Below are 13,778 nucleotides of genomic sequence, written 5' to 3'. Positions count from 1 at the left end.
CCCGAGTACCCCTAGCAGACGCCACCGGCACTGCACATGCCCGATGGAGTATGGGCATAAAGCTAGCAGTCGCCCATAAAAAAACCATTGGAAGGCGATGTTGTCGGTGTCGGTGTGAGTCGCCGTGCTCTTTTTTGCAATGGAATTGTTAATTCCACGTCTTCCCATATATTAAATTGGATTCATGGCTTTTTAACTATTTGCCTACAATTCATTACTGCTAATAATATGAATTTGTGTACTGTTCCAGTCACCTCGAGTGTCCCACAGGGCTTGGTGCTTGGCCCGCTACTCTTTCTTATTTACATTAATGACTTGGTGCAGAACCTCTCTTCTTCTATTTACCTCTTTGCTGGCGATTGCCTAATATACCGGGAAATAACCGACATATCTGGCACTACTCTGCTACAATCTGACCTTAATTGTATATTACCGTGGTGTAACCAGTGGCTAATGGAACTAAACACTGACAAATGTAAATCGATGAGTGTCACATGCTCAATCAGCGTGCCGTACTTATCATCTTACCAGCAATCCTCTCACTTCAGTGTTTGTTTAAACCCTAATCCATCCAAAGTTAGAATATGCTGTTGCTGTGTGGGACCCTGCTTACTTGTCACTAATTGCTCTTTATTATTCCATTCAAAACCGCTCAGCTCGTTTCATATTGACAAACTATCATCACACTGCCAGTGTTTCTACCATGAAAAATACTTTAGGTTTGCCTTCACTAATTCACCGCCGAAAAATTTAATTTGTCTTTTTCAATAAAATATTTCATCAAAATGTTACCCCTCATGAACTAATTACTCCCCCATTCAATGTATCTGCTCGCATTGATCATAGCCATAAGGCTGGTTTTCCAAATTTTAAAACTTCATTATTTTAATATTTTTACATGTCACAAACATCTATAGACTGGAACCACCTTCCCACCCAGACTGCTAACATCACTGATATTGTTTTGTGTAACATGCTATTACTAATATGCACACTTTATAGTTTGTATTTTACAGCTCTCTCCCCTCTTCAATGTACTTACCTTGAGGGTATTTGAAACAAATAAATAAATAAATAAATGTGATTACTTTAGCAGCCTCAGTGAAATCAACGAGGCTTGTGCAGAACGTCACGTCAATAATGCGACATGCGGCGATTCATTTCGCGTCGATGCCTCAGAATGGGCGCTAAAACCTGATTCACACGATGAGATTCTGCTCGCCATTTTCAGTCGCGACGTCGCTCAGGCTGCAAAAGTGTGGACCGTAGCTGAAATGGTCAACGTCGATACTAAAAATCGCAAGCAGAATCAGACCAAGTGAATCAGAAAAAAACAAGTCGGTGATGGCCACTGGTAACAATGATCAACATCTCCTTGTGTCTACTATTTACACCGAGCCTACTTACCCCAACCCAGCCTCAAACGTAAAAGTCTTTCGAAGCCTGCTCTTACTTATCGCAATTGCCAGGTCGGTGTTTGGTCCGCGGGCCGCTGTCGTTTATATGAGCAGACGACAACAAGCAGAAACAATTGAAAGAGCAGACGACAGTTCGAATGATCAGGCTGCCATTTGAACTTGAAGACACACTGAACGTAGTCCGCAGGTGGTCCGTACAACGTTTTCCCATGTTCATATTGGAACCAAACAAATAAATCTGACGACCACAAGCATCCGTGAATTCAACCGAAAGCGATTCCTGTACAAGCAATCATGATCCGACGGTGTCTAGTTTTTATTTCTTTTGGCACCTATCAACGTTCTTGGACGAGCTGAGCAGGCAGAAAATGCATGAAAACTGACCTTCAAACCCTCCCAGACTCTTTTGGTACAGCCCCAGTTGCGGCGGTTGGATAAGGTTTCTGTCTGGTTTCTTCCAAAACAACACAGGGATACATGTCCCGCACGGTGACCAAAAGTGCTCCCGACGCGCCACCACCGTGCCGTGACGTAACAGAGCTGAGTTTGTGTATAGGGGAGAGCGTATGGTTGAAATTTGTGCTTCCGTGGGCGACTTGGGTCTGCTAAAATGGGGCTTAAACTTTTGGAACTTTACTTGGGGGCAGGGACGGTCGGAACTTGGGAGTGCGAGGTAAACAAACTTCAGTAAACATCTCTTGCACAGGGTGATCGGCAAATTACGAATCTTTGCATTATGATGAAAGGGTTCTTCCCTTTTCTCCAGGGCACCAACCGCATGTTTCCACAGACGGTCAGCGGTGCGTACATGAGTGGTCTGCGAGAGGCCTGGAACATTCTGTCGCGCATGGCCGTGGGCAAAGAGCCAGACCTACTGCTGCAGGTCTAGGCACCGAAGATTTTCCCGGTCCCTCCATCACCCATCACAGTTACTTCAATGCCTTCCAGCTACGCAAACCCTGCGAAGTGCAAGACTTTGGTGTTTTGGTGAAACGTTTCCAAGCCAGCCAATAAGTTTGTAGGCTGCATCCCTGTGCGGCCATTGTGAAAAAAACGTTTTGTTGATTGGGTACTGAAAATTTCATGCGTTAGAATGGTTTCTACGTTTGTAGGTGGTGTCAAGATGACGTAAGGAGTATATATTGTTCTGTGGTCAACCGGTGATTGCAAGCTTTTTTTTTTTCTCGTGTGCTGAAGACTATAGAAAACTGTTTAGCAACTTCATAAAATTGTGGATAGATAGTTTAAACAAACTAAGTCGTTATGTGGCAGACAGGACTTCTCTCAAACAAATTTTAATGCCAAAATAAAAAGGAGGTTGCTTCTTCGGCAGACCAAACTTGAGAACTAAAACTACTTGAGAAATCTGTATTTGTTTCATCAACACGAGTCTTGTACGCACAAGCATAAATATTATATGAGTCGGAAAACAATTATCAATCATAAATATTAGCAGTTGGAAAAAGAGAATGGCACTGTATTTTTAAGATGGCCACCAGGAGATTGCAGCTTTGAACAATGTAGATGTGCCCAAAAGACTGGTGTGGGCAGTGCCAACAAAGTGTTCTCTCCCAGCGTCCAGCTGTTCTTGTATTTTGTGATTGACACCACTGTGTCTAACCGAATTCAAGTGCTGCGAAATGTTTGGAGTCTTGCAGAGTGCATTGCTGTGGGCTGCTACTTCATATGGCAACAACTTAAGTAGCAAACATTTGTTTTTCTCGTCTTTCAAGTTGTCTTGTTCGTCTGTTTTTTGTTTTCAACCTAGGTAATACTCTGTAAATTTCGTACCCATGGTAGTTCATCTTGTACATACCTCGTAAACATGCATGCTCGTTTGTCAAATCTTTGTACTATAGTGAGTACTCTTTGGAAGTATTTGTCCACTGTAAACTTTTCCAGTGTTTATTTAATTTCTTGAGATTTTCACATATACATGCATAGCTACATTTTGCTTGTCTTAGCTTAAAAGCAACCTTAATTAGTGCATTAATTTTATGACCTTACACCAAATGCATTCCTTTGTGAAGACCACCAGTGAAGTTGCTTCGTTAGACACTTTTCAGAAGTTTCCCAAATTTTTGACTCATAGAGAATGTAACTAAAACAACAGAATTCAGTATGAACATTCCCTTCTTACTACTGATTTTAAGAAAGAAAAAAAAAAAAAAAAAAGCTTATGAGTAGAGGTACATCTTACGAGAAAACATGTCATGCTTTATGCCAAGGTACTTCATACAAATTTGTGCTGTATTGATTTGCGCATGCACATCTGCCCGATGTTTGCCTAGCATCTACCAGAGCATACCCAGGGAGTGCCCACCCACTTTCAGTGAAAACTGGGTTAATCTAGACATGTCGCTTGTCTGGTCAAATCTGGCAGCTAACATATAATTTGCAGAATTCCCAAGTTTGGGAAATGTTAATAGTAGTGGGTGCTTGAACGAAGTGGGTTACTGCTGCGATATTTTACGGTAATTTTGTTTTTATTGTATCGAATCTCTTAGTGCTGCGATGCCTTCTGTCCAAAGACTAGGCGAGGCAGAATTCCATTGCCCGAGAAGCCAAAACAGTTGCGTTGTGTATTTATACTTTGTCAGGCCATGGTATTCTCTGTGGAAACATGTTATTTGCAGGAGAGTGTCCTTTTCTTGTTCTGTTGTAAATAAAAACTGATTGTAGCTGCTCAAAAACTCTCTACTGCTCACTTGTTGGGGAAAAAGAGAAAATACTGTGAGCTGAATGCAGTCCCTTTATGGCTATTCGGCCTTTGGTTGAAGCTTCTCCTGGAGACACCTGAAATGGTCTATGACTTCCCTTTCCTTCTGCTGGAATGCCTCATCCATCCTTGCAGTCTTGTCCTTGATGTCCTGCATAAACTTCTCCCACTCACACTGCCGCTGTTTTCTCCTTTCGGACAAGTCTTCGGCCTGCAAAATTAATTTGAAGTAATTGGTGTAAGGATCCGAACAGTTACTTGGACCTAGTTTCTGGAAGCAACAGGTGCTTTTTGATAAAGGCGATGATTAGAACAATATCCGCGCGAGCACAAAGCGAGTGGGGGTGATGGAGCGATTTTTGTGGCTCTCAAAATCCGCACTTTCGAGAACTTTGCACAATACGGCAAGCAGTGGCTTACAACGTTGATTTTGTCCTCTGCTTCTAGGATCTTGTTACACATGCTGAGGGCAACTTCCAGGTTTCCCGTCAGGTTGCAGAGTTTCTGGTCGGAATTCCGGCAAATCCGATCAATTTGAGTTTCCCTGATTTCGGTGACATTCTCCAGAATCTCGAACAGTCGCTGTACCTCACGATCATTCCGTTTTTCCTGTAACAGATAGGAAACCGTAAGTCTTATGCCGATCATTTTTGAAGTCAGAAACTGTCTGTTTGTAATACCTCGAATTCTTTGATGAAATATTTTATTTCTCCTTGAAGGAATGGCTTGTGGTCGAACAGTCTGGAATGCACTTCGCCGATATCTGTACAAAACGATTTCGAAACCAACTAAGAAACGCCGTATTCTTGCCATCGTGACGACTTAGGCATAATTACTTTCGCTCACTGATATCTCAGGTCATTTATAACTACAATGATTCGATGAAACAATATATGTAAAACAGATTAAAACCGAAATATATTTCACCTTTCAAGCTGGCTGCAAGCGCCGAAGCATCCGCCATGTTTACATAGGCGGCGCTGTGAAAAATTTCCCGGCACACTTTGCGACTCCAGCATTCCCTTTCCGGTTGAATCGCCATCATGGGTAAGTCCGCTGTTGGGTCCTTGTCTCCAATCTTCGTTAATCCAACGTTTGGTTGCTTTTACTATGATTCCAAATAAGCTGTCTGGTTTTACGTTACATCCTTAATACATTGCATCCCGTTGTTTCTGGTTGTATAACTGCAAAGTAAGTTAAACTACCACTCGAAGTTGGCGGTGTTCGTTCGGCTGTCGGTATGGAGGTCCGTCTATCCGCACGTGTAAGTTATCGTGATGGCCCCTATTCTTTGTCGAAATGTGTAGCCTGAATAACTAAGGTAATGTTTAATGACGTGTGTAAGGTAGTCGCACTTTCTCGTGTCATCAGACTACTTTTGGAGTGCTCTGTGGTGTCCTACCGGCTCGCAGTATTCGGGCTGCAAACTTGTGTTCCCTAAATCTCTGACGTGATGAACTCAAATATACCATCTTTCGGCTGATGACTGTGCTGAAAGTCTTGTTCCTGACACTCACTTACCACGAAAGTTGCGTTCACGAAGAAGGTCTAGGTTCGGAACTAACGAGTCTGGGGTGTTATGACGGCCTGCAGGTATCTCCCGTGACCACTGGCACAAGCGCAGGAAGACTGGCGGCAAGCGCAAGCCCCTGCGCAAGAAGAGGAAGTTCGAGCTCGGTCGTCCAGCGGCCAACACAAAGGTGAGCGGCACATACCGCGTTTTATATCAAGTGTGGCCACCGCGCCATTTTGTTTTCAGTGTGATAGCCACAAGCTTTGTTAGGGCTGACATGCAAAATCGTGCCAACAATTCTTGGCCAGGGAACGCCAGGCAGCAGAGTATATATTACAAGCTGTCTCCCAGACTATCTTATTCGCTTCCAAACACTGACCTTTCCATTCCAGTGACTGCTTCCACTCCTATGCTGCGTGCATTAGACTGTTTCTGGTTTTGATAAGCCTGCAGGTTGGTCTTTAACAAGAACCTTCTTTCCGCAGCTTGGCCCCAAGCGTATCCACACGGTACGGACACGCGGTGGTAACAAGAAATACCGGGCGCTCCGTCTCGACTGCGGGAACTTCTCCTGGGCCTCTGAGCGTATGTTCTCGTGTTGCCTTGTAATGCACTCACACTGACCACCCCATTCTGATGTTGCATGGCATGAAAGAACACTCGACGGTTTTGAGTGTCACCTCGCTATCATGACGAGGTACTCTTTGATATGTAGTGCAGTGGTGCGATTGCTGTGCCATTTGCACAAAACCACTTTCCCTGCTACGTTTTGTGGGGAATTTGCACCAGCATTGTGCCAAAACATTTTTTTCTTTATTATATCAGAAAAATAAATCTGGTCCCACTATACTGCCAGATAGTTGCCGTAGGCTTGTGCAAATTTCCAGAAGTTCTGGTTATCGTTTCAAATATCATCCTTTTCAATTTTATGCACCAAAGCCAAGCCTGGAAATAACCTAAACAAGATAATGTGTTTGTTTTTAAAGCATATGTGTTGACTTTTTGTTATAAAGCTTATAAAATGTCATCTATGTTCATATTCAAATGGGATGCTTTTTTATCTAAATTTTATAACATTTTTCTTTTACAATGTTTGGAACTTTTTGGCTTCTCCAAAAGGTACTTCAAAATGAGTTAGACCAGTCACATCACTAAGAGTAAGCTTTTACACTTCGTGCCATTTCTTGGCCTAAGGGCTTGGTAGCAGGGACGGAGGGGGGCACACATGATGATTATCTTTGAACCTGAAAAGGGGCACTATAACTTCGTCCTGGAGTTAGTTCCCCGTCAGCATGAGGGTTCTTTCTTGTCATAGTTAATCTGACTGCCTCCCTCCTGGAAAGTTACAACATTTTGGTTCAGCTGTATCTGTCCATTTATCCATCTATCCGTTGAATTCAATGTATACACCCTAACCATCAGCGATGTATCATAGGTCATACATGCTACAATGCATGATGCAATGTAGTATTAATGATCTTGAGCGTGCCCCTTCCTCCTTGATCATTATTGTTCCTTAAATGAACTATCTGCAATTTCACATATTTCAGAGTAACGTTCTGTTCAGAACTTTCCATCACTTGTAGAACAAACCTATAGTCCGTTGCAACCTAAGAACGAAGGGCAGGGGTACGACAGGCCGGAGAGGAAGCTGACGAACACTACAGAGAGGAGGTTTCCCCTCTCCTCTCCAGCGTTTCGCCTGCTTCCTCCCCCCGCCAGTCTTACCCTCACCCTTCGTTCTTAGGTTGCAACGGACTAGTTTCCTTGAACTGTAGCTCATGGTACAACTGGCTGCGATGCTTGCTTCTTTTAAGTGATGGTACAGTTTACTCCTAAGGTGCTTCAAGAAGAAAATGTTTTTGCCTTAGTGCTAAAAATGCTGATTTTTCTGCTCCTAATTGGGTGTTCACACGAAAGAGAAATCCCCCACTTCCCTCCGGGGAACACTCATCACGTGAGACATGCGTCATCCCTTTTTGATGCCTCGCAGCGCCGTCCACGGCGAAGGCTTCATCCTCCTGTCAGCACGAAAACTCCGCAGGTAGACGGCAAAGCCGAGGATGGAGTTTTCCGGGTTGTTGACGTCACGACATCTGTCTTTGGAGTTCTCCTTGGTGTGAATACCCCTTACGAAAATGAGGTTTTCTGCAACATACATTGTTCCAAAACCAGTTTGATCTGACCCACCTCAGATTGGTGGCAACAAAGTGCATCATGCTCGACGTCAGATATTTTGTGCTGCGTTGTCAAGACTAGCATAGCTTCCACGGTGACGTGTGAGAATGTGGCCTCGCCTTGCATCTTGCAATGGTAGCTTTTCCAGTGTGGGAACACTGCGGAAGAACATAGCTATAAACAAAAAATACTAGGCATTTAGATCAATATAATGAGACCAAGTATAGGCCATTTCTTCATGGCAGCATCAGTGTTGAATTCTGAAGTAGTTTGGGCAAAATAGCAAATCTCCTCCATTGCTGTTTGGAAGGCGCTAGAATTCGAGGGCCTGTAATACTACTTTTTTTTGTCGGCCATACTTTTTTTTTGTTGTAGTTTTTTTTTTTTTTGGTTTTTTAGTAATTTTAGTTTTTGTTGCCCAACCCAACTACTTCAAATTTCAAGTGTCGAATCCCTCGTTCTCAGACTGCACACGAAAGACCCGAATCATCGACGTGGTCTACAATGCCAGCAACAACGAGCTGGTACGAACCAAGACGCTGGTGAAGAACGCCATTGTGATGATCGACGCCACCCCATTCCGGCAGTGGTACGAGTCCCACTACGCCTTGCCTCTGGGCCGCAAGAAGGGAGCCAAGCTGGTGAGTGCCCGCGAGCATGTGACCTATCCACCCGCTAGAGCCACCGTATGTTTTCAGAGTACCGTGCATAGTGGAGTCTCTGGGAAAAGCGATTGGTAGCCTCAGTGCAGGACTAATTGCATTGGGAAATAATTTTTTTGTCAATTTGTGCATTGAGATTGCTGCTGTGTTATTTATTTATGATAAAGTTCTCCACTCTCAAGATGTGAAGGGAGTGAAAAGCCAACTTCTAAATCAATCCAACAGCTGACATGCAGAAAAAAAATGAAAACACTTCTGGGGGTATGAGCAGTGGTACAAGTAGATGTTTCTCTGTTGCATAAACAGTCTTGGTCGAACGTTTGGTGTCACTGCCTGTGGTGGGAGCGGACTCCCTTCTTTATGGCGGCTTTGCTGATGTCGGCATTCACTTGATTTGAAGGTTTTGGGAATGGGGGGAACTTCATACCCAAACCGCTCGCAGCCAATGGGTGCAGGCGATAGCAGCGCCACCATATGAGAGCAAGCCAGGTCGGACCACATGTGTGGTATCCGAGCATTCGACAAAGACTGCCCTTCCATCCGTTGCTCCTTGTGAGTTTAGAAATGCCGTTGGGATCGCGACTTTCCAAGTTCGCTGCGTGTTCACACCAAATGCATTGAGGTGCTGTAAGCTTGTTCCGAGCAGTTTTCTGTGGATTCTAGGCGTTGATGTCAGTGGCTGTTGTAAAGTTTTGGCTCTGCAAGTGTCAAATGGTTTATTCCCCCTGCCACTGGACTCCCAAGTGATGATTTTACAAATTCACCATCTTTCGGCAGAGGGTCTTTGGGACCGATGCTGATCTCTTGTATGTTTCTGAGGAGTCTTTTGTGGGTGTATGTTTCCTCTGTCTCTTGTCTCGTCTTGTGTTGGCACTAAGCAGCTTGCCTCCTCTTTGCATTGCTGCTCGCAGGCGGACATTGAGGGCGGAGCCCTGGTGAAGAAGCGCAGCAAGAAGCTCGAGAAGAAGATTAAGGAGCGCCAGAAGGTGGCCAAGGTGGACCCACTCCTGGAGGAGCAGTTCATGACGGGCAGGGTCAAGGGTGCGTGCACACTGGCTTTTCTTTTTTGACATGTCTCAGTTGCTGCGTTCAACAAACATTGCGTGAACACTTCGAAGCACTGCTGTCCGATTGTCTACATCATATCTGCATTGTTTTACAGACAACAGATTTCAGATTTATTCAAAAGTGTATCAGCTGCTGACGGAGTAAGAACTGTGGGGCGTTTCTTTTGAGCGGCCAGCACATGCTCCGTACCTTCATCTCTGCTCTGGCTGCATGCATGCGCTCGAGGTACACAAGACATTGAGGCTTTGTTGAGGGTAGAAGGCTTTTGCTGTGCCCCAGCAGGACCGAGTTCATTTCGACCACCTGGAGATCTCGGTTGCACGGCGCCTTCTCCGCAATAAGCATCCGTCTGATTGCAAGCACCTTGGCCGGGATTCGAACCCACCACCTGGGTGTGCGTTGCCCGGTGACTTGATTGAAGCTTTCCTCTGCTGCTCTCAACTTGTCAGTGACTAGCTATTCGGCTCGAGATCGAACCGTGTCGCCACCGTGCGGCCGAAATCGGAAACGCGCGAAAGCGGGGATACCGCCGTGCGTCGTCTGCTACGGGCGCACGCTCAGAAGCATGGATCTCGACGACGCAAGCCCGTTTCAGGCTGAGCTTGACATTCTTATTAAACGTTTTATGTTTTTGTTGCCGTTTCTTCTTACTAAAGGTTGTGTTGTATCGTTTGCCATGCGTAGAAATTCAGCAAAGCGATTATTATTAAGTCGGAAGCTTCCATAATCTTAGTGTGTTGTTTTTTATACAATCGCTGGTCCCACGTATTTTTGCTATCTCGCACAAACCGTGGCTTTCATAAAGCATTGAATGTTGAGCGGGTTTGTGGTTTGATTAGAAATTTAACCCGACTGATCGCTATCCTTCAATAGACTAATCAATCAATTAATCCGTATGTTGATTTTTCCCCGGTCATATTGCGTGAAAGACGTTAAAACTATATATATATTTTTTACTGGTTTTACTATGTCATAAATGGCATATTGCATTCCCATTCTAAACTTTACGTTGTGAGTCCTACATAAATATGAACACAGAAGCCTTTTAAAATGAAGTATTTTTAAGTTATTATTTAAACAGTATAATCACCCTCGGCGAAATGACAAGCACGCTGAAGTGGTTTACCGTGCAAGCCTGTGTCACAAAAGAAGTAAAGACGCCAAAAATATTAAAGCAGGCATATTTTACTCCTTGATGACTTTCTCCAGCACAAGACTCCACCGGCAAAAAAAAAAAAATGCAATTAAAGCATTACTCGAATAGTCGGAAAGTTAATCGATAAACTGCCGTGTGTCGTGGTGCGCGTCGTTTGCTTGGGTTGCAAAGTCTACCGTGTTTGAATACAAGATTATTTAGCCAGAAATTTATAGTATTAGCCTCTTGACATCCGCGGCTCTCACCGAGAGAATTGAAGCGGGTGAACCCGCACTACCGAGAAAAGCATTTAATAATAGAAACATTGTTGCGTTGCTCGGTTACACTCGTTTATTACAGTCACGGCAGATATATTAGAACAGTTTGCTTCACTTGTTTCAGTTGTGCTGCCAACGTGCAGTTTGCAGATTTTAACTAGAAGAGACACTCTCTCCTCATCGCAACGCAGTAGATTTGTTCAGGCTCCAAAAACCTTACCCACACTATGGCACAGTAAAAAGGCAGAGGAGCTCAAGAGCATGGTAATTTCCAATACAGCGCTAACTTATCTTCATTCTAAATATTTATATTACTGCAAAAGCTAGACGTTAAAAAAAGAAAGCCCAGAAGCTGCGATTTCACAGCTCACAGTAGCAGTATTATGTTAGCTGGGTTGGAATTTATTATTTTTTTAATTCCCACGTTGATAAACCGATACATCCATTCTAAAAGAAACAAATATTTAACATAAATATTCCAGTTTAGCCGCAGACAGCCATCAGTCGTGGTGATCCATGCTTTCCAACGTCTGCCTAGAGCAGACGACGCACCCACAGAAGCGATTATATAAGTTTGGGCCGCACGCTGGCAACACGATTCAATCTTCACTGAAGCATCGAAAAGTACTGCATCCTTTTCCGCTAGAATTGTTTTCCCACCGATAGTATGCGACAAAATAAACGCAAGAATCTACGCCGTCTCGTGCGCGACCGTGGAGAGCCTGTGGGGCGGCCGTTTTCCTATCCCCGCTTTGATGATGATGATAGCGCAACCGCAGCGCCACCTCTAGGTCGATCTCGAGGCCAATATTCATGTTCTGCTATAGACCAACTCAGCTCTTTAAAGTCACTGCACATGCGCAGACGCCTCGCTTCTCCTGGATCTGGTTCCTCCTGCACATGCGGAGTGCCCACCCCTGTGTGGGCAAACGAGGGCTTGTTTCTAAACATTTTGTATAGATTTAACCTTTTGGAATATTTGCCAATGGCATAGAATGCAGGGGTGGAACGGCTGCGCCATTTGCGCCATTTTGCGCCAGACGGATGTGTCTGCGCCATCCTGCACCATGTTGCAGAAACTGCGCCAAAGCCAATACCTCGCGCCATTATGCGCCAAATCGCAAAACGTGCGCCAAAAAAACGTTTTATTTTGTCTTGGTTTCGGTTTTTATCGACTCGATTGTCAACAATGGGGGCGTTTAGCCTGGTCGGCCTTGCAATCCCTTGTTATGTTTATTCCCCTTGTCTATCCCGAGTCTGAAGCGCGCGAAAAAACTCGGATTCTAAGCGCTACACCACCTGCGACTGGATTGTTACTCTTCAACCATAAGCGGTAGGGCAAGTAGGCCGAGGTGAGGTCGAGTCGTTAAGCGTCAGATTGCATGAGGCTCTGCGGCCCGGGATCCGGGCGTCATTTAGTCGAAAGCAAATGAGCAAAATATTCCTTTTAGTGCTTCATCGTTAGGAGTTGGAACCGCATTCTTGCAAGATAAATTGTGATTTGATAGAACTGAAACGCGGTCCGATCCGAAACCTTGCCGGTCAGCAGCTCTACTTATCTGCTCGGCGTACTTTAAGCTTGCTCCTGCTTATCGCTTCAAATAAGATAACTTCGTTAATCGTAGTCTGCTGCTTCGATATCGAGTTGCACAATAGGATAAACTCGAAATTTGTTGCCCTGTTCCTCCGTGCAACTGCACGTCCGTTGCTTACGCACGTCACGTGGTTCGCACATATAATCACTATGTTGAGCACGTGTGGGTTGTGCGATAAGCAGAGCTGGTTTGCATCTTGAGCGTCTGAAAGCCACTCAGAAAATATCAAGGACGCTATCTTCAGAAACATAGAGTACTTGCTGTTTGATTCTCATTAAGGCTCACAAAGATTGAAGTTTTCGCACATATTACACTGTTATCCCCTCTACCTAGGTCCCTAACCGCTCATGTTCATCTCTGCTGCTTAGCACAATTGCAATTGCTTTCGTGCTTGTCTAAGACACAAGCTGAAGTGCAAGGAGAACTGATCTGAGCTGCTCCTAGCCTGCTCCAGAATGTAGTTTTAGCTGCTCCCAACCTGCTCCAAAACAGCTGTTTCAGCTGCTCCCGTGGCTGCTCCCAAGTACATTTCATGAGTTCCACCCCTGAGAATGTAATAGATGGGAAGACTTGCCTTTATGACATGGGTGTAGAGTGCACACCATGTAGCTCAATTCCAGTACTTTTTTCCTACTGTAGTTTCACGGTGCTAAGGCTTGCAAGGATGTTTGTTGTCTTTTTTTAGAGAGAGGGTATGGTTAAGGCACACAGGATGATTGCTTTGAACCTGACCAGGGTCACTTTGACTCCGTCCTGGAGTCTGGTTTCCCGTCAGCATGAGGGTTCTACCTTGTCATAGTTAATCTGAGTGCCTTGCAAACTGCTTACTGCCGTGAGATTGGGGCTGTTGTTCTCCAGTGACTGACATTTTGTTGTGGTTTCATGTGCAGCCTGCATCTCCTCACGACCTGGCCAGTGTGGTCGCTGCGACGGCTACATCCTGGAGGGCAAGGAGCTCGAATTCTACACGAAGAAGATCAAGTCTAAGAAGGGCAAATAGAGCGCAAATAAAATGGCACTTGATGGCCTTTGAAAAGACTCATTTTTTTACATCTTTGCTTCAATAGTATCATGTGGGGTCAAGTGTTCTTGAGCTGGGGAGATTATTGGGCCCACATAGTGGAAGTTTTAAGGGTGATGCCAAGAAAGGGAGAAACAAGTGTGAAATGGTATTTGGTGTTACATCGGGCTTGCGATCCGATTTGGAACAAA

General features: G+C 44.6%; 3 protein-coding genes across 3 annotated transcripts in view; 2 read left to right on the top strand and 1 right to left on the bottom strand.

Moving 5' to 3' along the window:
• Positions 1-4,111, top strand: part of LOC8043606 (lysine-specific histone demethylase 1B) — a 32,411-nt gene extending 28,300 nt beyond the window's left edge. The window contains exon 18 of the mRNA XM_029990121.3: positions 2,185-4,111. Coding sequence (XP_029845981.2) covers positions 2,185-2,307 — 123 coding nt within the window. The 3' untranslated portion in view covers positions 2,308-4,111. The remainder of the gene's footprint in view (positions 1-2,184) is intronic.
• LOC8043605 (biogenesis of lysosome-related organelles complex 1 subunit 5) lies at positions 3,576-5,118 on the bottom strand. Its single transcript, XM_002400216.5, has 4 exons — positions 5,065-5,118; positions 4,818-4,900; positions 4,558-4,746; positions 3,576-4,348 (listed from the first exon to the last, which is right to left on the bottom strand). Exons 1-4 carry the CDS (start codon positions 5,099-5,101, stop codon positions 4,178-4,180), a joined length of 480 nt encoding a protein of 159 aa, XP_002400260.3. The 5' UTR covers positions 5,102-5,118; the 3' UTR covers positions 3,576-4,177.
• Positions 5,094-13,604, top strand: LOC8043604 (40S ribosomal protein S8). Its single transcript, XM_002400215.4, has 6 exons — positions 5,094-5,184; positions 5,731-5,837; positions 6,136-6,235; positions 8,294-8,469; positions 9,402-9,531; positions 13,457-13,604. Exons 1-6 carry the CDS (start codon positions 5,181-5,183, stop codon positions 13,564-13,566), a joined length of 627 nt encoding a protein of 208 aa, XP_002400259.1. The 5' UTR covers positions 5,094-5,180; the 3' UTR covers positions 13,567-13,604.
• The last annotated feature ends 174 nt before the right edge of the window (positions 13,605-13,778 follow it).

The sequence above is a fragment of the Ixodes scapularis genome, unplaced genomic scaffold, assembly GCF_016920785.2.
Source record: "Ixodes scapularis isolate PalLabHiFi unplaced genomic scaffold, ASM1692078v2 PGA_scaffold7__128_contigs__length_106722199, whole genome shotgun sequence".
In the NCBI taxonomy this organism is placed as follows: Eukaryota; Metazoa; Arthropoda; class Arachnida; order Ixodida; family Ixodidae; genus Ixodes; species Ixodes scapularis.
Note: the sequence above shows the minus strand (reverse complement) of the source record. Positions and strands in the feature narration are given on the sequence as shown.